Source organism: Piliocolobus tephrosceles, chromosome 13, assembly GCF_002776525.5.
Source record: "Piliocolobus tephrosceles isolate RC106 chromosome 13, ASM277652v3, whole genome shotgun sequence".
In the NCBI taxonomy this organism is placed as follows: Eukaryota; Metazoa; Chordata; class Mammalia; order Primates; family Cercopithecidae; genus Piliocolobus; species Piliocolobus tephrosceles.
The window spans coordinates 52,765,494-52,790,095 of record NC_045446.1 but is presented as its reverse complement, the minus strand read 5'-3'; the positions used below and the strand labels follow the sequence as shown (position 1 = coordinate 52,790,095).

The window sequence follows — 24,602 nt, the reverse complement described above, 5'->3', positions numbered from 1 at the left end:
AGAGGAAAATGTAATTTGCTGAGAAATTCTATGTATAAGGAGTTTAAGGAAACAAAGTATATGAAGTTTTATGTAGGTGTTCATCACAGAATTATTTGTAAAAGTATAATAAAGTCTAAGAGTCAATAAAATAGAATTTATTAAGTAAATTATTATTAATCCATGTACTAACAAATACTACCTAGCTTTAAAATGATGAGTTAGGAAAAGCTTTACAGGGAAAGATTGCATGATATAAGAAAGATGTTAGAAAACAGCATGTGTATTCTAATCCAGTGTTTGTGATTGCGTAGCATGCATGCATAGCCTCTCTCTGTGTGTGTGTGTGTGTGTGTGTGTGTGTGTGTGTGTGTGTGTGTATGTGTGTGTTTGCAGATAAGATACTTGGAAGGATATATGCCAGCATGCTAATAGTTATCTGTGGGTTATAGAGTTACAGATTATTTCCATTTTTTCCTTTATACTCTTACTATTTTTTTAAAAAGCAAAATTATGTATATGTACAGGAAAGAAGGGCTATTACTAAAAAGAATATAAGCCACACATGAGATTGAATTTTGTTTTTATCTGTATAATACATTTAGTCTTTAGATAGGATTCTATTGAGGGATAATTTTCCCACATAGAAGGAGAGGCATCTGGAGTGCTTGGACCCTGCATTCACATATTTAGGGAAAGAACCAGGAACTGCTAGTGTCTGGCCATATGATGTTGCCACATCACCATTCTTATGTATGATTACTATCATAGCACTTTTGATTTCTAAATTCTTAGAGTTGTCTTCCTTTGACCATCAACTCTAGCCTATTTGAGGCTTTAAAATCTGGCTACTACAGTATTTTATACCAGGAACACTGAATCATTCAGACCTGAGCTATCCCTGAAGTATACTATTGAATCTATAAAAGTGTACCTTTTGTAGTTGAAATTTATTTTGAGTTATTTACTGTTTCATCATAAACCAGCATTTTTAAAAAGATCTATGTTTTTTAGTTTAGGGTTAAAATGTGTAAAATGATCTATTAAATGTGTTAATATAACATCTAAAATGTACAGGTGAAGGCTTTTTTATCTTTTTTGAAATGTATATTGATAATGTTCTTTTGTTTCTTTTATTTTACAGAAATGTATTTTCTTTTTATTTTTTAACTAAGTTATTGGTAATTAAATATTTAGTGTGTCTGAATTGTAGTGCTACCCAATTTATTTTAAATATTATACTTTTATATCAACTTATTTTTGTTCTAAACTAATTGGAATAACTTTAAATGATCTCTTGCAAACCCAAAAGTGTGTGTCACAGAAACAGATGATAATTGTATTACTTCAACAAACAAAAAACTTTGTGGCTATCCCATCTTCAGTACTAGCTAGTTATAATTTTTCTTATTTAAAAATGGATAATATAGAAGCAACAAAAGGTTGGGGTTGATAGTGTTGTAGAAACTAAGGAAGAAATAAATTTTTGTGTAAACCACCAGTTTGTAAAGATCATATTTCTGAATAGCCCATTATGGAGATGATGAGACATCTCCCAGTTTAATGCCACACCTGACTTTCAGGGAAAGCAAGAGATTTACGTAATCGGATTTGTGTATCAGAAATACTATTCTGGGTTAAAGGAATATAAGATTGGAAGAAGTTAAACTTCTTAGGAAGCTGTTCCATAATTTTGTTGTAGGATATTCTTATTGCTGCAGGCAGGAATAAAGTGCAGGAGGTAGTTCAAGAGATACTCAAAAGGTAGAATGGACAGGATTTGGAGACTCTGTGAGGTAAAGAGGGAAGGACGAGGAAGATGATCAGTTCAGCTGTTTGGTTTCAGCAGCTAGGCAGATGATGGTGCCATTCATTGAGATAGCCATTATAGAAGGAGAGAAAGGAATTTCTTCCAATAAAGTATCTTTGATGTAGTGTTTTACCCCTGTGGAAAGTGGGAAAGTGGTGTCCCTTAACAGCTTGAGGGAGGGCATAGCTTATTTGAGAAAGTTTAAGCAGGAAGGAGAATTCGTGACCCTAATTCCTTTCTGTATTGGTAATTGAAACTGTTTCCTTGTTTTTCCCTCCCGCTTCTCCTGGCTCATCTGTTTGGATAAGCTTGTCAGCTCCCAACACATTAATAAATGGAGCTTTTTGGACATCTGGACTTACGGGTACAGCAGCGTAAAGATCAGGAGATGTAGTAGCCTGTATCCCTTAGTTATAGATTTTGTAATCTTTAGACAATCCTTACTGCATTTTTGCACAATTCCCATTGTTTTTTTAGGAGACCCAGAAATACTTGGTTTGACTGTGGCTAGCATGGTAATGACACATTTTTAAGGATCAGATTTTATAATTTTTAACTTAAAATTGCTTAAATATTACTATCTTCATGGCTTATTGACCATGGATTTACATCTTAAAGGTGAAAGCAAATGTCTCCAAGAATGATTGTTGATTCTGAAATATGCCCCGATATTTCCAAAACAAACTTACATGGTACTTTTATGTTTGACATATCCATTAGAATGTGTTTCAGGCTACAATAAAACAGAGAAAATAGCACAGAGAAAATACTTAATATTTTGTGAGGTCTTTTACATTTAATCATAAAATTTTATGGCTAATGATACTTCTGTTTTGCCTTGAAGATAATATATAAAGTCCTGTTTTTCTTAAAATTTCAGATAGAAAATGCTGCTGAAGAACCTAGAGTCTTATGTATAATACAAGATACTACTAATTCAAAGACAGTGAATGAACGGATCACTTTAAATTTACCAGCATCTACTCCAGTCAGAAAGCTCTTTGAAGATGTGGCCAACAAAGTAGGCTACATAAATGGAACCTTTGATTTGGTGTGGGGAAATGGAATCAATACTGCTGATATGGTAAAATCCTAGACTTAAGCTTCTAAAAATGTTATTATAAAATAACATTTTATATTTTATATTTCTATAAAAATGTTATTATAGCCATTGTTGTTGCTACTAATGTTAAATCCTGGAACTCTTTTTAAATCATAAACAAAAGTATAGCAACTACAGTAAGAGCCTATGTGCAGCTCAGTAATTGGATCCTTCGTCTTCCTTTGCCTCCATTCTGGATTTAACATTTGCTTGTCCTAAAGTTTACGTAATGTCATTTCGTCAGTTTTTTCATTCATGAAAGGTGACTCACATAATATTGTCTCAACTAAATATTCAGTAATATTGTCTGTATTTACTGAGCAGAATGATGATCATCGTATATTTTTCCATGGTAAAAGATTGTAAAATCATATTTTATGATCTGATTTTTGGAAAGGAAGAAAAAATATTCATAGTAAGAAAAATGGAATCATACATGCCTCATACATTCCAATGTTAACCAAGATTATCTCTTGCTGACTTTTATTTCTTTTTATTTGTGTGTCTATGTGTATTTCTGGGCAACTTTTTTTATATGTTTATTTTTCTTGTATGGACATGTATAGCTTTTGATTTTTGACTCTCAAGCTTAAAAACATTTTTAACGACTGCAGTCTTGTCAGATCTCTTTGAGGATATACTTTCTAATTTTAGTCTTCTGTTCTATTAACTGTTTCCTTAAGTGTTTATCCTTTATCCATTATATTTAGTTTCTCTCTTTCATGGTGTAGCATTTCTTTAAATATTTAGTGATTCTTACTTTTGCTCATTTTTATATTTGAGAATCTCTGTTCACTTCTCTGTGGATGCTGATTGAACTTACCATATTTAGTTCTTGGTTGTTGTGGAAAAAGGGTGGGACATGCTGCTAGATGTGATGTGTTTCTAATTTGTTCTGGGATTGACTGGTTTCTGACTCTTTAGGGTTAGGAGTTGATCAGTACCTAGTTAGACAGCACTGCACTGTCTCTCTGGTCACAGTGCCCACTCTTCACCCTGACAGGAAATAGGCACTGCTGTCTGCTGCATAGTCCAAGGAGAAAAAGAGAGGAGATACCAAACTGATCAGAATGCCTTTTCCCACTTGCTCACTTTTAACTGTTTCCTGGCTTCTACGTCTTGACCTGAGTCTGAAGTTCCTTACTAGCTTTATCTCCACAGTAGTCTTCTCTTATAGGGTCTTTGGGCTATGGTTCTCTTTAGTTTTACTTTTCCATAGATCTGATCCTGTCTGTTTTTTGTTTTTTAATTTCTCAAAATTTTTGGTTTGCTAAGCATGTTTTTTTTTTTTTTTTTTTTTTTTTGGACATTTTATGGACTTTTGGGGAGGATTATTGGGAGACATGTACTTAGGTCATCATTTGACCTAATTTTGTATTAATGTTTACTACCAAAATAAACAATTGCAATTACTAAAAAAATTTCTAGGAATCCTTGATAGACATCTCTCCTTGGGCCATTTTTATAAGGGCACTGATCCTATTCATGAGGGCTCCACCCTTAAGACCTAATCAGCTCCTAAGGCCCCACCACTTAATATCATTGCATTGGGGATTAGATTTCAGCATATGAATTTTGGGGAGACATAAACCTTCAGAACATAGCAGAGGCACTGATCATTTTTGCCTGGGATTGTGGTTAAGGAAGGAGACCACTGAGTTGGATCTCATCTGCATTATTAGAGTAGTATTCTAGATAGTCTTTTTTGTTTCCTTTCTCTCCGTCCACCCTACATGATAGTTAGAATTATTTTCTATCATCCAAAATTGTAGCACTTACATCACCTTTTAGTTCAGTAACCGTCAATCACTGTTCATTGCCCACTGATTAAAAATCTCAGACAAGCTACTCTTGGCTCTTTAAGGCTTTATACTCTTAAATCCCAGATACTGCATTGATTTATTTTCTTAACATAAATTTCCATATTTTTCTGTCTTAAGTTTTCCAGGAAAATACCTCTAACAGTCAATGAAGTTGAATGTGTATCCCTATGGTATTTGGAGTACATATTTTAAGTTGGTTCCACAGGAGAATCAGAGATGTTTGATGTTGCCTGATTTGCCCTTAAAATCATATTATACTTTTTATTCCATAATATATTTGTTTTTTTAAAATATAGAACTAATGTTTTAAACTGAAATTAACCAGTAAAATTGGTAGTCAGACAAGACATAGAAAGATAAACAATATTTAATCTGAGACTTTGAATAGTTTCTGGTACATCACCACATAATTTCTAGTGTTGTCCTTTGTCAGTTTAAAGAATAGTTCTGTACTGTCCTAGGTGTCTTCCTAGGTCCTATTCATCTTTTACTCTTAAAAAGCTTTACTCGATGTTTCCTCATGCTACTTTAAATGTAATTGTTTTCTCTTTGACCTCCTATCCCCTTTGGCTGAGCCACTTATCATAGTTCCTTTTTGTTATAGGTGTTATTCATCTATGTCTTTCCATTTCCAATGTAAGCATTTTCATGACAGGAACCTCGTATAAATTTCGTATCCTCCATAAACATTCCTTCTGGGCATTCAAAAAGCATTTGTTAAATTATCTTCCACAATAACTTTAAAAAGCTATATGTCAGGATTACCTGTTACTCTTTGCATAGCTATTACTGTACTCAAGAGCTCTATTTCTGTATTTTTATTTGCCTCCTGTACATTTCTACAAATATGACTGCTTTCTCCTGCTTCCTGCATAGTGCTGAATGGATACTCCTCAGAAAACTAAGCCCATTTAGCTACCCACCACCTTGTATACAGACACTTACTGAGGTAAAACCCCTGTGTATTTCAGCTATATCATCTTAATCATGTCCCACCAGTGACTTGAAGGAACCCAGCAATCCCTTTCTTCCTTCCATGTGGCTTCTTTCAGCTTCAGGTTTTCTGTGTCCTGTTTTTCTTGTGGATTGATAGATGTTAGCCAAAATTAAGAGGTAGAACATATATTTGCTATTTTATTTACTTAGCACGTCTTTTGCACTGTGTTTATAGTATTCTAAGCTCTGTACAAATGTAATCTTTTTAAATCCTTATATTATTAACTACTCTATGAAGTAGGTGCTACTACACCCTCATAGGTGAAGAAACTGAGTCATGGGGAAGTGAAATAACTTTCCAAAGTTACACAGATAGTAAGTAGCGGAATCTCTTACGGTTAATTTTTTTTGTCCTCAATACCTGCACTTTTATACAATGTTAATTAGTGTTAATTTCCTAAGAAATAAAGACATTTTCATAAAATGAGTATAAGGAGACTCTGCCCATGTCTTTGAAACATTAAAAACATTTCTTAATGCAACAAAATAGTTTCAAAGATACTTACTTCTACTCCCTCATTTTTCTCTATAGTGGTCTGGAGTGAGTGAATAGGGCTTGGGGCATACAGAGTTTCCTCTCTTATCCACCAACTAGAGTATATTAGAATGACAGCTAGAGTTGAAATTGCCCTACCATATAAGTTACATGAAGACTTGAATCTTAGATGTTTAATTTTCAGAGGTCTGATCACAATCACTTCCATACCCCCTGGGTCCTCTGAATCCTAGTGGTGCATTTGAAATAGGTATCATTTACTAGGAGAGGCTTTTCCTTAAGGAGTCTTTCTAAAGGCTATAATATATACTTCATTAGTTATATTTTTGTTACATTACATAATTATGTTACATAATTATTTTGGTTGGGTTGCTTAGTATGTTGCTTATCTGGTATTTTTCATCATATTTATATATCAAAACATTTTAGTTTTTATGTAAAATTATCTTTGGTCAATTTTCATGAAACTCCATTAAATATCATATTGCATATATTGTATAGAACATGGAGAGAAACGTTTATAGATTCTTTTTATGTGTATGTAGTACTTAACACTCTTAACTTTCACCTTTTCTCTTTTTAGTTTTTTAGATGTTGGGGAATGTGAGTCTCTGGGATACCTATCAGTGTATGCATTGTTACTGGGCTTAGCTATCCCAGTTAATGAATAAATGAGTTAATTCCAAGCCTACATGAACAGAATTTTACCAGATCATTGCTAAACAAATGCTATTTAAATGTAGATATGTGTCCATTTATAGATTACTTATTTTATGTTTCTCATAATCTGAAATATTATGTTTTATGTCCATAGGCTCCACTGGATCATACCAGTGACAAGTCACTTCTTGACGCTAATTTTGAGCCAGGAAAGAAGAACTTTCTGCATTTGACAGATAAAGATGGTGAACAACCTCAAATACTGCTGGTAAGCTACTTAGAAAACCCTGTTTTTATAATTTTTGTGCACTGTCACCTACTACTTGAGGATGCAGTTTCCCGAAGGAAATAAGATGTGTTTTGTAATTTGTGTAATAAATTAATATTTTTTCATTTTCTGTTGGTTTAAGTGTGTAGAATAACATAGTTACACTGGACATCCATAGCAACATTATTTGTGTATACAGACTATATATAGACCGTAGTCTGTTGCCACGTTGGATTTAACATATACTGCTGTCTTCAAGACCACTGCCATACCAGGGATGGGGGTGGGTCTAGGATAAGTCAGAGTGCCACAAGGATCTCCTGTGTTTCAGTAGTGACCCTTCCTTTGTTTAAGCATTTGCTTGGTTGCTGTAAATCTTCGGTGGTTTTCGTCTGGTTTTTCAGTATCTGCGACAAGGTCATTTCCATTTTCACTTCCTCCCCTAACCTGCCACCTTTTTTGGAATGACTGGTGTATACATTAAATGTTTCATTTCTATTCTTTTAATATTTATCCCAATTCACATTTCAGTAGACTTTCCTGTTCAGCCCAGTTGCCTTAGAGATATCTAATGCAGTAACTCCCAACTTGAGGGCTATTCCACCAGAGATTTTTTTTTTCCTCTCAGTACATTGTAGAGGACATGAGTTAAAAAAGAGTAAAAGGAAGGGACTGAGATGGCTGATTAGAAACAGCTGCGGTCCACAGCCCTTATGGAGAGGAATGAAAGGGGCAAGTGAATACAGCACATTCAACTGAAATATCCAGGTTCTCGCATTGTGACTGATTAGGCAAACAACTGGACTCAAAGAGAATGAAGAAAAGCAGGGTGGGGCAATGGCCCACCCAGGAGAGGCACAAAGCCAAAGGAATCCCCACTCCCAGCCAAAGGAAGCTGTGAATGTATGACTCTGCCCAGGAAACCACGCTACTTCCATGGATCTTTGCAACCCTAAGATCAAAAGATCCCCTCAGGAGCCCACGCCACCAGGATCTTGGGTCCTGTATACAGAGCTGTGTGGAATCTTGGTAGAGCAGCCACTTGGGCACACATATAGACCCAAGAGTTTTACGTACTCCGACCCCAGGATCCCCAACAAGGTGGGAAGTCCATCCATATATATACCCCTAGGAAGGGGGTTGAATCCAGGGATCCAAGCAGCATTGTTCTGCGGGCCCCACTTCCACAGCACCTCACAAGCTAAGACTCACTGGCTTGGAATTCAAGCCAGCCAATGGCAACAGGCTGGAGTCTGCCCGAGATGGGATGGAGTTCCCAGTGGGAGGGGTGGCCACCATCTCTGTTGTTCCGTTGACGCAGTCATTCCAGCTGCTGGCTTTGGAGGATTCAAATGGTCTGGACCAGGAAGGATTCCTCCCACTGCAGCATAGCTGCTTTGCCAGATCGTGGCCAAACTGCCTCTTTAAGCTGGACCCTGATCCATTCCCCCTCACTGGCTAGGAGCTCTTTGCAGGGACTTCAGTCACTCTAGCCAGTGTTAAACAGACAGAGCTCTAATCTCTCCTTGGGATGGAGCTCTGGGTAGGGGAGAGGGGAGGCCACTGTCTCTGTGGTTTGGTTGACTCAGCCATCCAGCCTGCCAGCTTTGGAGAGTCCAAATGTTCAAATGAGGAAGGGTCCCCACACAATGCAGCACACCTTCTCTACCAGAAGGCAGCCAGACTGCTTTAAGCATGCCTGATCCTGTTCCTCCTGACTGGGTGAGACCTCCCAACAGAGGTTTCCAGCAACTTCCTACAGGTACATTCAGGCCAGCAACAGGTCAGGATCCCCTGGGACAGAGTTTCCAGAGGAAGGAGTAGATGGCCATCTTTGCTATTTCACAGCCTTCACTGGTGATACCTCCAGGTATGGGAAAAACTGAGGCAACTACGGCCTAGAGTGGACCCCCAGCAAACTGCAGCAGCCCTACGGCCTGATGGTTAAAAGTAAAACAAACAAGCAGAAAACAATAACAATAATATCAACAGAAAAGACCCCACACAATCCCTATTCAGAGGTCAGCATCCTGAAAGATCAAAGGTGGATAAGCCCACAAAGATGGGAAAGAGTCAACACAAAAATGGCGAAAACTCAAAAAACCGGGATGCCTCTTCTCCAGATGACCTCAGTGCCTCTACAGCAAGGGCACAGAACTACTGAGGCTGAGATGGCTGAATTGTCAGAAGTAGGTTTTAGAAGGTGGGTAATAACGAACTTTGCTGAGCTAAAGAAGCATGTTGTAACCCAATGCAAAGAAGCTAAGAATTGTGATAATACAGAAGCTGACAGCCAGAAGAGCCAGTTTAGAGAGGAACATTACCAACCTGATGAAGCTAAAAAACACACTACAAGAACTTCACAGTTCAATCACAAGTATCAATAGCACAATAGACCAAGTAGAGAAAAGAATCTCAGAGCTTGAAGACTATCTTTCTGAAATAAGACAGGCAGACAAGAATCGAGAAAAAAGAATGAAAAGGAATGGACAAAACCTCCAAGAGATATGGGATTATGTAAAGAGACCAAATATACAGCTGATTGGAGTACCTGAAGGAGACAGGAAGAATGGAACCAAGTTGGAAAATATACTTCAGGATATCATCCAGGAGAACTTCCCCAATCTAGCAAGACAGGCCAACATTCACATTCAGGAAATGGAGAGAACCCCAGTAAGATATGCCATGAGAAGATTAACCCCAAGACAATAATCATCAGACTCTCCAAGGTCAAAGTGAAATAAAAAATGTTAAGGGTAACCAGAGAGAAAGGCCAGGTCACCTACAAACAGGCAAACAGTAGACCTCTCAGTGGAAACCCTACAAGCCAGAAGAGATTAGGGACCAATATTCAATATTCTTAAAGGAATTTCCAACCCAGAATTTCATATCTGGCCAAACTAAGCTTCATGAGCAAAGGAGAAATAAGATCCTTTTCAGACAAGCAAGTGCTGAGAGAATTCATCACCATCAGGCCTGCCTTGCAAGAGCTCCTGAAGAAAGCACTAAATATGGGAAGGAAAAACCATTACCAGCCACTACAAAAATGAAGTACACAGACCAGTGACACTCTTAAGCAACCATATAAACAGGCTGGGAAAATAACCAGCTAGCATCATAATGACATCAAATGACATCAAATTTGTACATAACATTATAACCTTGAATGTAAATGGTCTAAATGCCTTAATTAAAAGGCACAGAATGGCAAGCTGAATAGAGTCAAGACTCATCAGTATGCTGTCCTCAAGAGACCCATCTCATGTGCAAAGACACACAGGCTCAAAATAAAGGGATGGAGGAAAATTTACCAAGCGAATGGAAAACAGAAAAAAGCAGGAATTGCAGTCCTAGTTTCTGACAAAACAGGGTTTACACCAACAAAGATCAAAAAAGACGAAGAAGGACATTACATAATAGTAAAGAGTTCAATCCAACAGGGAGAGCTAACTATCCTAAATATGTATGCACCCAATACAGGAGCATCCAGATTCATAAAGCAAGTTCTTAGAGACCAACAAAGAGACATAACACTGCCACACAATAGCAGTGGGAGACTTTAACACCCCACTGACAGTATTAGATCATTGAAACAGAAAATTAACAAAGATATTGAGTACCTAACTCAGCTCTGGATCAAGTGGACCTGATAGATATCTACAGAACTCTCCACCCTAGAACAACAGAATATACATACTTCTCATCACCACACAGCAGTTACTCTAAAACTGATTACATAATCAGAAGTAAAACACTCCTCAGCAATTGCAACAGACTGTCTCTCAGATCACAGCACAATCAAACTAGAACTCAAGAATAAGAAATTCAGTCAAGGCCGGGCCTGGTGGCTGAAGCCTATAATCCCAGCACTTTGGGAGGCCGAGACGGGTGGATCGCGAGGTCAGGAGATCGAGACCATCCTGGCTAACATGGTGAAACCCCGTCTCTACTAAAAAAAATACAAAAAACTAGCCGGGCGAAGTGGCGGGGTGGTGGGCGCCTGTAGTCCCGGGAGGCGGAGCTTGCAGTGAGCCCAAGTCGCGCCACTGCACTCCAGCCTGGGCGACAGAGCGAGACTCTGTCTCAAAAAAAAAAAAAAAAAAAAAAAAAGGAAATTCACTCAAAATCACATGACTACAAAATTGAACAACCTGCTCCCGAATGACTCTTGAGTAAATAATGACATTAAGGCAGAAATCAAGAAGTTCTTTGAAACTAGTGAGAACCAAGAGACAACATACCAGAATATCTGGGATGCAGCTAAAGCAGGGTTAAGAAAGAAATTTATAGCACTAAACGCCCACATCAAAAAGCTAGGAAGATGTCAAGTTAACAACCTAACACTACAACAAAAAGAACTAGAGAACCAAGAGCAAACAAACCCCAAAGCTAGCAGAAGACAAGAAATAACCAAAATCAGTGCAGAAGTGAAAGAGATAGATAGAGACACAAAAAACCTTTCAAAAATCAACAAATCCAGGAGTTGGTTTTTTGAAAAAATTAATAAAATAGATAAACTGCTAGCTAGACTAATAAGAAAAGGGAGAATAATCAAATAAACACAATCAGAAATGATAAGGGGGATATCACCACTGACCCCCACAGAAACACAAACAACCATCAGAGAATACTATAAACATCTCTATGCACATAAAGTAGAAAATATGGATAAATTCCTGGACACATATACCCTCCCAAGACTGAACTAGGAAGAAATTGAGTCTCTAAATAGACCAATTACAAATTCTGAAAATGAGGCAGTAATAAATAGCCTACCAATCAAGCCCAGGACCAAACAGATTTACAGTTGAATTCTACCAGAGGTACAAAGAAGAGCTGGTACCATTTCTACTGAAACTATTCCAAAAAATTGAAAAGGAAGAACTCCTCCCTAACTCTTTGTGTGAGACCAGCCTCATCCTGATACCCAAACCTGGCAGAGATACAACAAAAAAAGAAAACTTAAGACCAGTATCCCTGATGAACATCGATGCAAAAATCCTTAACGAAATACTAGCAAACTGAATTCAGCAGCACATCAAAAAGCTTGTCCACATGATCAAGTTGGCTTCATTCCCAGGATGCAAAGTTGGTTCAACATATGCAAATCAATACATGCGATTCATCACATAAACAGAACTAAAGACAAAAAACACACGATTATCTCAAAAGATGCAGAAAAGGCCTTTAATAGAATTCATTATCCCTTCATGTTAAAAACTCTCAGTAAACTAGGAATTGAAGAAACATACCTCAAAATAACAAGAATCATATATGACAGACCCACAGCCAATATAATCCTGAATGGGCAAAAGCTGGAAGCATTCCCCTGGAAAACTGGCACAAGACGAGGATGCCCTCTTTTACTACTCCTATTTAACATAGTATTGGAAGTTCTGACCCAGGCAATCAGGCAAGAAAAAGAAATAGAAGATATTCACATAGGAAGAGAAGAAGTCAGATTATTATCTTTGTTTGCAGATGACATGATCCTATATCTAGCAAACCCATCGTCTTGTGATGTATTTTCATAAAATCAGCTTAAGCTGGTAAGCAACTTCAGCAAAGTCTCAGGATACAAATTCAGTGGCAGAAATTGATAGCGTTCCTGTATACCAACAATAGGCAAGCAGAGAGCCAAATCACTAATGAACTCCCATTCACAATTGCTACAGAAAGAAAATACCTAGGAATACAGCCAACAAGGAAAGTGAAGGACACCTTCAAGGAGAACTATAAACCACTGCTCAGATAAATCAGAGAAGACATAAACAAATGGAAAAACATTCCATGCTTATGGATAAGAAGAATCAATATCTTGTTAATGGCCATACTACACAAAGTAATTTATAGATTCAGTGCTATTCCCATTAAACTACCATTGACATTCTTCAGATAATTAGAAAAAACTATTTTAAGATTCATATGGAACCAAAAAAGAGCCTGAATAGCCAACACAATCCTAAACAAAAAGAACAAAGCTGAAGGCGTCATGCTACCCAACTTCAAACTATACTGCAAATCTACAGTAACCAAAACAACATACTGCTGGTAAAAGAACAGACACATAGACCAGTGGAACAGAATAGAGAACTCAGAAATAAGCCCACGCATCTACAACTGTCTGATCTTCAACAAACCAGACAAAAGCAGTGAGGAAAGGATTCTCTATTTAATAAATGGTGCTGGGAGAACTGGCTACCATATGCAGAAAATTGAAACTGGACCCCTTACACCATAAACAAAAATTAAGACAGATTAAAGACTTGAATATAAAACCCAAAACTATACACAACCCTGGAAGAAAATCTAGGCACTATTATATAAGACACAGGTATGGGCACATATTTCATGATGAAAACCCCAAAAGCAATTGCACCAAAAGCGAAAATTGACAAATGGATCTAATTAAACGAAAGGGCTTCCACACAGCAAAAGAAACTATCCTCAGAATGACCAGACAGCCTACAGAATGGGAGAAAAATTTTACAATCTATCCATCTGACAAAGGTCTAATATCCAGAATCTACAAGGAGCTTAAATAAATTTACACGAAAAAAACAGACTCATTAAAAAGTAGGCAAAGGGCATGAACAGACATTTCTCAAAAGAAGATACACATGCAGCCAACAAACATGGAAAAAAAGCTTAACATTACTGATCATTAGAGAAATGCAAATCAAAACCACAATGAGATACCATTCCCACACCTGTCAGAATGGCAGTTATTAAAAAGTCAAAAAACAAAAGATGCTGGCGAGGTTGTGGAGAAAAAGGAATGCTTTTAAACTATTGGTGGGAGAGTAAATTAGTTCAATCATTGTGGAAGATAATGTGGTCATTCGTCAAAGACCTAGAGGCAGAAATACCCTTTGACCCTGCAATCCCATTACTGGGTATACAGGCAAAGGAGTAGAAATCATTCTGTTATAAAGATGCATGCATGCATATGTTCACTTCAGCACTATTCACAATAGTAAAGACATGGAATCAACCTAAATGCCCATCAATGATAGACTGGATAAAGAAAATGTGATACATTTACACCACAGAATACTGTGCAGCCATAACAACTAACGAGATCATGTCCTTTGTAGGGAGATGGATGGAGTTGGAAGTAATTATTCTCAGGAAACTAACACAGGAACAGAAAACCAAACACTACATGTTCTCACTTGTAAGTGGGAGCTGAATGATGAGAACACGTGAACACAGGGAGGGAACAACACACACTGGAGAGGGAGGGAGAGCATCAGGAAGAATAGCTAAGGGATACCGGGCTTAATACCTAGGTGATGGCATGATCTGTGCAGCAAACCACCATGGTACACATTACCTGTGTAACAAACCTGCATATCCTGCGCAGGTACACCTGAATTTAAAAGTTGAAAAAAATAAGAGTTTAAAAAATTAAAATGCCAAAAAAAGATTAAGAAAACCTGTTCTGATTTACCTCACTCTTTTACAGGCTGAGAAATCTAAGGCTTTATGGACTTTTTCAGAATCCTTCTGTTTAATGACACTTTGCTCAGGAAAGATTGTTCTGTTTGATGCTTTTCATTTAGAAGTTTACTGTGAATAACAGTGCCTGTCTGGACACTAGACAGTAATTAAACACAGTCCATCTGTACTGAAGCAGTAACAGAATGTGCTCTCTGATCTTCATTAATTGCATCATTTATTTTTATGACATCATGGGAAGATTTTGGTTAGTCCGAGTGACATTGAAATCTAAAATAAGTATTAAATTAGGAAACTCTGGATTCACAATACAGGGATTCATGTTTTTAAATGCATAAGAATTCTTTAATTCTGTCCCAATTGCTTGTGCCATTTTTATGTCCCTTAATCCTTTTCAGCATCTTCCTTATTAAAATGAAGTTTCTTGTTGGAGACAGTAGGAAGCTATCCATCTCATCCAACAATAATTGTGTGTCCCCTGTGTGCTAGGCCTACCTGGCAAGGATGATATAAAAATGACTGATAGTGTCATCAAGGAGTACAATGATACTTTTGACTTATTAGTACCAAAAATCTTCTCTCATGTAAACAGAAAATTTGAAAGAAAATTTAGAAAGTAACACTTCGGAAGGGGGCATGAGCAACTTTCCAAATTGTTTTGTATCAGGCATCATTCAAACCTTCCTACAGGAAATGGTGAGTGCTATTGTTTCAGCAAGATTTGCTATTTACTAACTATTTTAATATGTTGCATTTTAGGAGGATTCCAGTGCTGGGGAAGACAGTGTTCATGACAGGTTTATAGGTCCGCTTCCAAGAGAAGGTTCTGTGGGTTCTACCAGTGATTATGTCAGCCAAAGCTACTCCTACTCATCTATTTTGAATAAATCAGAAACTGGTAAGATTTGTTGTTGTATTTTCATAAAATCATAGGGCATTAGCTCCAAAGTAATCTTAGCGATTTCAAGCCTAATCCTCTTATTTTATGGATAAGAAAACTGAAACCTGGAGCAGGAGTACTAGCTAGCAGCCACAAAGTTAGGAAAAGTATGTGGTTTACTTTTCCTTCAACCCATTGTTGTTTCTACTATATTGCTGCTGCAACTATTTAATAATAATATAAATATTATCGAATATTATGTTTTGAAGGAAGACTTTTCTTTTTTCTTTTCTTTTCTTTTTTTTTTTTTGAGACAGAGTCTTGCTCTATTGCCCAGCCTGGAGCATAGAAGCATGATAATGGCTCACTGCAGTCTTGAACTCCTGGAGTCAATCAGTCCTCCCACCTCGGTCCCTTAAGTAACTGAGATTATAGGTGTCCTGGGCACAGTGGCTCACACCTATAATCCCAGCACTTTGGGAGGCCAAGGCAGAAGGATTGCTTGAGCCTGGGAGTTGGAAACCAGCCTGGGCAGCCTAGCCAGACACCATCTGTACAAAAATCAAAATAAAAAAATTAGTGGGGCATGGTCGCTGTTGCTTGTAGTCCCAGCTCCTCAGGAGGCTTAGGTGGGAGGATTGCTTGAGCCCAGGAGGTCTAGGTTGCAGTGAGCCATGATGATGCCACTGTACTCGGGTGATTGATTGAGACCCTGTCTCAAATAAAAAAGAAAAAAGTTCAAGACTTCTTTTTAATAATTTTCTATTTTGACTATACTCTTAAATTTTTAAAGTAGACTTCCTCCAGAAAGGAAAGTCTGTGTTGTCTACTTTTAACAGTACTTCCATTTTGAAGCACGTGGGCCATGCTTATTTTATGGTTCTGTTGTGTTATCTTTTAGTTTAATCCTGTGCTTGAAATGAATCGTGTCATTTTGAAATTTGTTTTTTTCTGAATACGATTAAGCCTACTTTTTTCAATTTTTTCACTTTATTGAGCAAGTAAAATGGCTTTTTTATGCAAAGGTTTATTTACATATAAGATTGTGTAATCGCTTAATGAATAAATCTTGATAAATTTACATATTATTTCATCTTAAAACAAATCTTTGCAATAGATAGTATGCATAAAATAATAGTATGTTTTATGTTGAAGGAAATGGAAACTGGGGTTCAGAGAAGCCTTTGATTGCATATCTCATTAATGGTGTTTCATGCTAAGTATGGCTTCAGAAACTTTACTCTTAGAACTTCAAAACAGAGGTGATTTTAAATATTACATTACAAATATCAGTGTAAAAAGAACACTCTAGTGTTACATTGCAGATTTCTGATTTTAATTTTATTATGTTATAGAGATAGGGTCTTGTTTTGTCACCCAGGCTGGAGTGCAATGGTAAGATCATAGCTCACTGCAGCCTTGAACTCCTAGGCTCAAACGATCATCCCACCCCAGCCTCCCAAGTAGCTTAGTACTACAGGTGTGCACCACAATGCCTGTCTTTTAAATTTTTGTAGAGATGAGGTCTCACTATGTTGTTCAGGCTAGTCTCGAAGTGATCTTCCTGCCTCAGCCTCCCAAGTAGCTAGTATTACAGGTAAAAGCCATGGTGCCCAACTCCAGATTTTGTTTTAATGTCATCTGTAATCTTTCATTTACTGTATTTTGTAATTAGAATTTAGAATAATTTCCTCATATCTAGTTATTGTGCAGCTTTAGTGGTTTATTTGTTCTGGAAATAATAGTAAAACCTGATTATGTTTGGTATTTAGGATCCTTTCTATCAGTAGAACTTTTTGTAGCAAACAACCGCAATAAAAAAGAATACAAAATTATCTTTGATTTCAGATAATAGGAGGTAATAAAACTGTTTCCCATTACACTATCTAGAGTAGTGATTCTCAGATTTTAATTTCTTTAAAAATTAATTTTGGGGATACTTTGTTAAAAATGCAGATTCCGGCTGGGCACAGTGGCTCACTGTTGTAATCCCAGCATTTTGGGAGGCCGAGGTGTGCAGATCACCTGAGGTTGGGGTTTGAGACCAGCCTGGCTAACATGGTAAAACCCTGTGTCTACTAAAAATACAAAAATTAGCTGGCCATGGTAGCAGGTGCCTGTAATCCCAGCTACTCGGGAGACTGGGGCAGGAGAATCATTTGAACCCATGAGGTGGTTACAGTGATCTGAAATTGTGCCACTGCACTCCAGCCTGGGCAACAGAGCAAGACTCCGTCTCAAAAAAATAAAAAAGAAAAAAGAAAAAATGTAGGTTCCAAGGCCTTACTTCCCAAAATGCTGATACAGCTGCTCTGTAGTAGCCTGGAAGAAATTGCATTTTGTTTTAAATAAGCATCCTAGATTATTCTGAGATAACTGAAACACTGTGAGAGAGTTCCAGATTTAACAAATCAAGATTCTTGCGATATTTGCCTTGTCTTCTGACAGTTGATTCAGTCATTTTTGCACCAAGTATTTACAGAACTCCTACTTTGTGCTGTGTACTAACTTCAACTTCCTGTGGCTCTCTGAGGCCTGTGAATTCCTTGAGACTAAGACATGCTTTTTAAAAACACTCTTTCTTTGATTATACAAATATAATACATGTCATTGTCTTACTATAAAATAAAAACGTGAAAATAATTTACAGTATTACTAGCATCACTTCTAGCAATTTTGCATATTTTTATCTTATCTTTCCTCTATATGTGTACTTTTCAGAAAATGGAGAATCCTGAGTAGATTTTTAATCAATGTTTTTCACTTAATACTATATGAGGAGTAATTTTTAATGTTATTAAATAGTATTTTAATATGGGGCTTTAAATGGCTGAAAAATAGTTTCATTGTATAGGTTTAGATATTTAAACTATAGTTATTAATATTACTGATACTATTATGAACATTCTTATACATACATTTTTGTTTTCATCTCTGATTATTTCCTAAAGATAAAAATTCCCAGAAATTATATTAGTAAGTTGAAGTTTACTTTAAAAAACATTTTTAGAAGTCTTTGCTATACATTGCCATGTAATCATAGTCTTTGTTCACATTTACTGTTCCTCACACACCTCTGCTTCACTCCGTTTCCCTACCTGTACATTTTCCTACAGTGTTCTAGAGGTCCTGCCTTTCTGAGTTACTCTATAAGCTTCCAAAGGGGTTATATTCAGAAATTATTTTATCAGGGGTTGTGTTCAGAAATTATTTTATCAAAGTACTGAGTTTGCATTTCCTTAAGAAATTGTTATAAATTTTGGCACCATGTGTGAAATGTTCTTATTAGACAGTGCTCTCATGATTTTAACTTGGGGCTCTAGAAACACATTTTTCAGTAAAGCAATGGGTTTGGGTACTCAACATACTCTTTCCTGTCTCTTTCCTACCACGTCCCATGGTAGCCACTGTTGATAGGAGATGGTGGGTGGGAGAGAAATAAGGAGTAGATGGAAGGCTAATGTGAACTTACAAGTGATTAGAAACTAAATCCATGATACCTGTCTTTGGCCAGTTTCTTTAACAGCCTTTTTATCTACTTCAAGAGTTGGCCTATTTGATTCTACTTCACTGGGCCTGTTTGATTTCTCCTTTCATAGTGGTTGGATCTGTTTAGGATTTCTTTTTGCATGTGCCCTCTACTGGATGGTATATGTTCTTATATTCTTCTTGCTTACTGACTTATACTAAAAATATTGATTCATAACTATTTCAGATGTAGAATCCACTTGTTAATAGCTGCCATTTGAAGTTTGTTGATTTAGACAATGCCTAATGAGAAAGGTTTCTGGTAATTCATTAGCACTTTTAATAGTGTCGCCAAAATCTTCATACTTTTGGAAAATAGTACATTTATGTGACACAGTGTTCATTCTGTTTAAATATGGTGCCAAATCAAGTACAAAAGATCATATATGTGATTTTTATAGCTGATGGTAAAATAAAGAGCTATGGCAAAAATTAATTGCCATTATTCTCTTCTTCTCTTCTCAAGCCTACCCCCGAAACATTTTTTTAAGCCCAGTAAAGGGAAACAAGGTCACAAACAAGTGATACGTGATTGATGTGTATGTACACAAAGGATGATAATAGTATTCATTTACCTTGTAAGGCTCCAAGTAGATTGGTTCTACCCCAGACTGTTGAGGAATTGGAAGAAGGAGGACGGAGAAGAAGGGAAATCCCAGGGCAGCCTCAGCTCAGAAAAAGATACAGAACAACCTGGTCTCCTGGCCAAAGTGCTGTTGTTTGTGGGAAGGGATCTGTTTGTATGAACTAATGAAATAATGTTTTTTATTATTAATAATCAGGTTAGATACCATACAAACTTGGGTTATTTGTAAGTCATACACATTGCCTCCTCATGTGCATCTGCTACTGTGCTAAGTAATAGGAGAGAGAGAAATCAGATTCAACCCCCTGCTTTCACAGTCTGATGGGGAAGATATATAAGCACACAGGTCATTACAAAACAGTGAGATAAAGGCTCTAATACGAATTAAATATAGGATCCTATGGGAACAACTCAAGTGGGGAGTAGTCTGGAATAGAAGCATTTTAAAATAATACAGTGATGTAGATTAAGATATAAACCACCCATGCATACACGGTTCTTAAAATAAAGATGAAAAAAATAAAAGTTTGAACCTTAGTACAAAGTGAAAAGCAGATAGCTACCATACTTGGTCTTTTCTTGGAATCATACAAGCACAGATGGTGTGGGATCCATATTACCCTTTGCACAGCATGCTGATCTATAGAATTTCATTGACAGGCTTGTGGAAACAGACGAAGTCACTCTGCATTACTTAGAGTCTCAGCTTTTGTGAGTTTGCATGTAGTGAATTTATCTTGTATGTTATTCATTCTTACAGAAATTGGTTTATAGGACTTAATGACAGGGATAACTGGTTCTTTGTAGTCTTTCTACATTGGATGTGTGTGATGCTATTTAAAGTAATATGTTTATACTTTTCCATTATAATCTAGTTTTAAAATGTTTAAAAGTTTAATATGCTTAAACTTTTAGATTTGGGGGAAAAAGATTATGTCTATGCCAGTAACACATACTTTACTAAACATATTACCCTTGAAATGTTATTTAATGTCATATAATCTCCATGTATATCTCTGGACATATCTATAACAAGGTATCCTGACATTTTCTGCAAAACAAAGCCTACTTAGAGCACATATTAGAAAAGGGATCTTTTCTTAGGTGCTATTGAACAAATTGGAATAATTTCCAAATGAGTAGTAACTTTAACCTCTGAATCTTTACTATGAATTAAATTCTTACTATGTTTTTGTTATTTTTAATGTAAATACTGATTAATGTATATTTGTATTTTCTCTTTAAAGGATATGTGGGACTAGTAAACCAAGCAATGACTTGCTATTTGAATAGCCTTTTGCAGACACTTTTTATGACTCCTGAATTTAGGAATGCATTATATAAGTGAGTATTCTGAAAACTTTTATAAATAAAATTGATTTAAGAATGAAAATATTGCCTTTAACAAAATTTATCTTCTTGCAGTTATTTTAAAATTTGGGGCATTTCTCACACCATAAGATGTAACTTCTTTCCTTACATAATAACAAAGATCTTGTGAAAAACAGGTATATGGAAAATGTGTGCAGAGAGAGAATCAGAAGTATATAGAGAGCAAAAGGATAAAATTGATAAGATTTACATATAGGGTAAAAAGCTTCCCTCTCTCGTAGCCTTAACACCCTTTATGAAGAAATAAATAACTACTTTTGAGATAATTTGAATATATAAATCCATACTCTCCTTACACCTATCAATTTAAGAATCCAGAGGTTTTTTTTTTTAACTTGCAAGTTTTGTTTCTAATTAAAATACAATATTTACAGCTTGTTTCATGTGCCTGTGTGTGCGTGTGCATGTGTGTGTGTGTTTCTAAAAGACTCCATATACATCAGATGGTTTAAAATGCTCTATGGAGGAAGTCTATATTTAAGTAAACCTTGAAGTCAGACATTTATTTTTATGAATATCCTATTATGACACATTTAACACACCTTTGCTTTGATATTTTCTTTAAGATAAACACATAATTTTTTAGTTTTTAAGGATACTTTTTAAGTATGAGTAAGCTGACTTTTTTTTCCCTTTTTTTGTGTTACTTTCCAGTAACATCTTTAAATTACTGTAAATATGTATATAGGTTATTTTTGGAACTTTTAATATTGCTGATTGTATTACTCAGACAACATTATATCACCATTAAATTCATCTATCAGCTTGTCATCTGAACTTAACTTGTAAAAGTTGATGTATTTGTCATGCCGTATGCATGTATCGCCCTGTAGTGTTTAAATGCTAGGCACTTGGTGGATAGAGAGGGAATTAGATATAAGATCTTTGTTCTTGAGTAATTTATAAATCTTTCTACGATAGCAATATGTGTATGTTTGAAATGGTTTAAATAACATTTAAAGACAGCCAAATACCATTAGAGGTTAAAGAGAAGAAAGGTTGGTGAAACTTGGAGAAGAAAGTAAGCTTCAGGTAGGTCATGAAGCTAGGTATAGTTTGGCCAGGTTGAGAAGAAAGAGAATACACTGTGCAGATAGGAGGCTTGTCAAAAGTGAAAGTAAATAATAGTAAGAGCTACCTGAGTGTTATTGTTTGTATCAGGTAGTGTTCTGAGCACTTTATATATAGACTCACTTAATTCTCATAGTAACTGTATGAATTTTATGCTATTACTGTCAGCATTTTATAAAGAAGGTAACTGAAGGCACAGAGAAATAGCTTTGCCTGAAAGCACACTGCTAGAAGTTGCACCTAGTAGATGCCAGGATTCACTACTCTATTCTGCCTGTACACTAGCTGATGCCAACAAGCACAGTGTGTTGCAGGGGGGTCCAGGAGATCATCACCAGAGTTTTGTCAGAGTACTGGAGGATGAAGTTAATAGATAGAGTTCAGAGCCTGCTCTCAAAACTAGCACAGACCAGATAGCTGGACGATATGCCTGTTTTGGAGAGTATGCATAGGAACGGGGATCATGGACACTTGTTTAACCATCTGTTTTAATACTTGGAAAGTAGACTGTAAATTTACAGCACTGTAGGGGAAATTAAGAGCATAGGCAGGGTTATTCATCATCTAACATGTATTGGACACTTACTACACAGTAATGCCAGGCATTCTTTTTAGGTATAAGGATTAGAGTAATGAGTAAGACAAAGTACCTCATTTAGAGCTTATATAAAACTATGTATCAGCTCATTTCACAGAATCATATATGGTAGGTAGAAAATAAAGCAGAATAATGTGGAAGGAGTAATTGTCAGGAGAAGAGGAGGGGAGGGTCACAGCTTCAGGTAGTAGACAGTAAGGGCCTCCCTGAGGACATTCCAGGAACTTCACAGGAACAAGCCCTCTAAAGGTTTATGGTAAGAGCATACAAGGCATAAGAAGCCAGAAGTGTGAAGGTCTTCGAAAAACAAAAGAAACTAGAAATCCACTGTGACAATCCCAGTGAGTAAGGAAGTGGGAGCCAGACATGAGGTCAAACAGAAAGGAAGGCCTTGAGATTGTGAGAATAGAGTGAAGTTTATAGCAGATAGGGAAACAAAGCCTGAGAGCACTCATGATGTTTCTTAATGTAGAACTGAGAACCTCATTGAACTATCCACAGAGTAGTACTAGTGTAAAAGGATAAACTATCCACAGAGTAGCGCTACTGTAAAAGAATAGACTAGCCACAGAGTAGCACTAGCGTAAAAGGATAGACTAGAGAGTAGCGCTAGCGTAAAAGAATTGACTATCCAGAGAGTAGTGCTAGCATAAAAGGATAAACTATCCAGAGAGTAGCGCTAACGTAAAAGGATAGGGTTTTGTTTATTTTCTTTACTTTTTGTGAAGAAGGCCAATAGATAACCTGCCACTTGATTTGGAGTCATGTATGTGATGTGTTCAATACATTGTTTTAGGGAAATTTATATAGTGCAGTGTGCAGGATTGATCTGAAAGACAGAGAACCCTGGAGGAATCTGTTATTAAACCAGGCATGGATATATTAGAGTCAGAATGATGATGGTAGCAGTGGTTAGATTTGAGATTGAAAACTAACATGGCTTAGTAACAAATTATACTTAGGAGTAAAGGAAAGGAAAGAATCACATATGCACCAAAGTTTCTAACTTAGGTGACTAAAGTAACGGCAAGTACCAGCAAGATTTAAAACCTTTTTAGGTATTTGTACCAGGACTAAAGGACAGGTGAGAAATTCATCCTCATTACTGTAATGAGGAATTATTACAGTAATTCCTCCCTATTAGTGAATTTCCCACACAAGAAATTTGAGCATTTTCTATTTTAACCAATGTTTTCTCACAGTTACCAAGAGAATTTTTGATCTCATAATGCCAGTTATAAGTACCCGCTATTGAAGATAACCAGAAAAAAGGGAGCTGGGGATTGAGAATAGAAGAGCGGAGGATTAAAGCAGAAGTCAGGTATTGAATAGAGGTGTTTGCAGGGAAGCCTTAAGAAGAAAAAGGTGAAATGTACTTCATTCACTTCTGTGAGGCAGAAGGGAGTGCCAGTGTGTCAAAAACAGAAGATGAAAACAGAGCTGTGACTTCTCAGTCCTAAAGTAAGAAAAATATTGAACACTCTAATAGAAAGCCATACCCAAAAGAAAAAAAAAAGCCTTTTAGTATGTCTGTAAAGTGTGACAGAGAAAAATTAAAACTCAGACCTCCTTTTGAAACTAAAAAGTGGGAAAACAGCAATCTTAATGCTAACTTAAGATATAAAATAACTTTAATATTGTTGTCACTTAATATTTTGTCTTAGATGTATATTATGAATATAGAATTATTTTAAAGACTTTTGTGGGTACATTACCAGCTTTAGTGCCTCAATCTTATTTCTTTCCATGAGATCTTAAGTTCTTCAGTTGGGAATTCACTTGTTACTGAGACAGTAGCTGTAGCTAGGGCTAGACTGCTGTTTATCATAAGTTTGTGAGGGTGAAAATCTTACCTGAATTATTTAGTTTACTCTCTTGTATTTCCTTTTAAAATCTTTTTATTACAGAAAATTTTAAACATTCAAAAAAAGGGAAGTAGGCTGAGTGCGTGG

At 36.4% G+C, this 24,602-nt stretch overlaps 1 protein-coding gene across 3 annotated transcripts in view; it reads left to right on the top strand.

Moving 5' to 3' along the window:
- USP47 (ubiquitin specific peptidase 47) overlaps window positions 1–24,602 on the top strand; it is a 119,184-nt gene that overhangs the window by 37,201 nt on the left and 57,381 nt on the right. For 2 of the 3 annotated variants that reach the window (XM_023230851.3, XM_023230853.3), the window contains 4 exons: window positions 2,670–2,873; window positions 7,021–7,134; window positions 15,355–15,493; window positions 20,837–20,933. In XM_023230851.3, the coding sequence (XP_023086619.1) occupies window positions 2,670–2,873; window positions 7,021–7,134; window positions 15,355–15,493; window positions 20,837–20,933 (554 nt within the window). The remainder of the gene's footprint in view (window positions 1–2,669; window positions 2,874–7,020; window positions 7,135–15,354; window positions 15,494–20,836; window positions 20,934–24,602) is intronic. The other variant, XM_023230852.2, reaches the window with a different exon arrangement.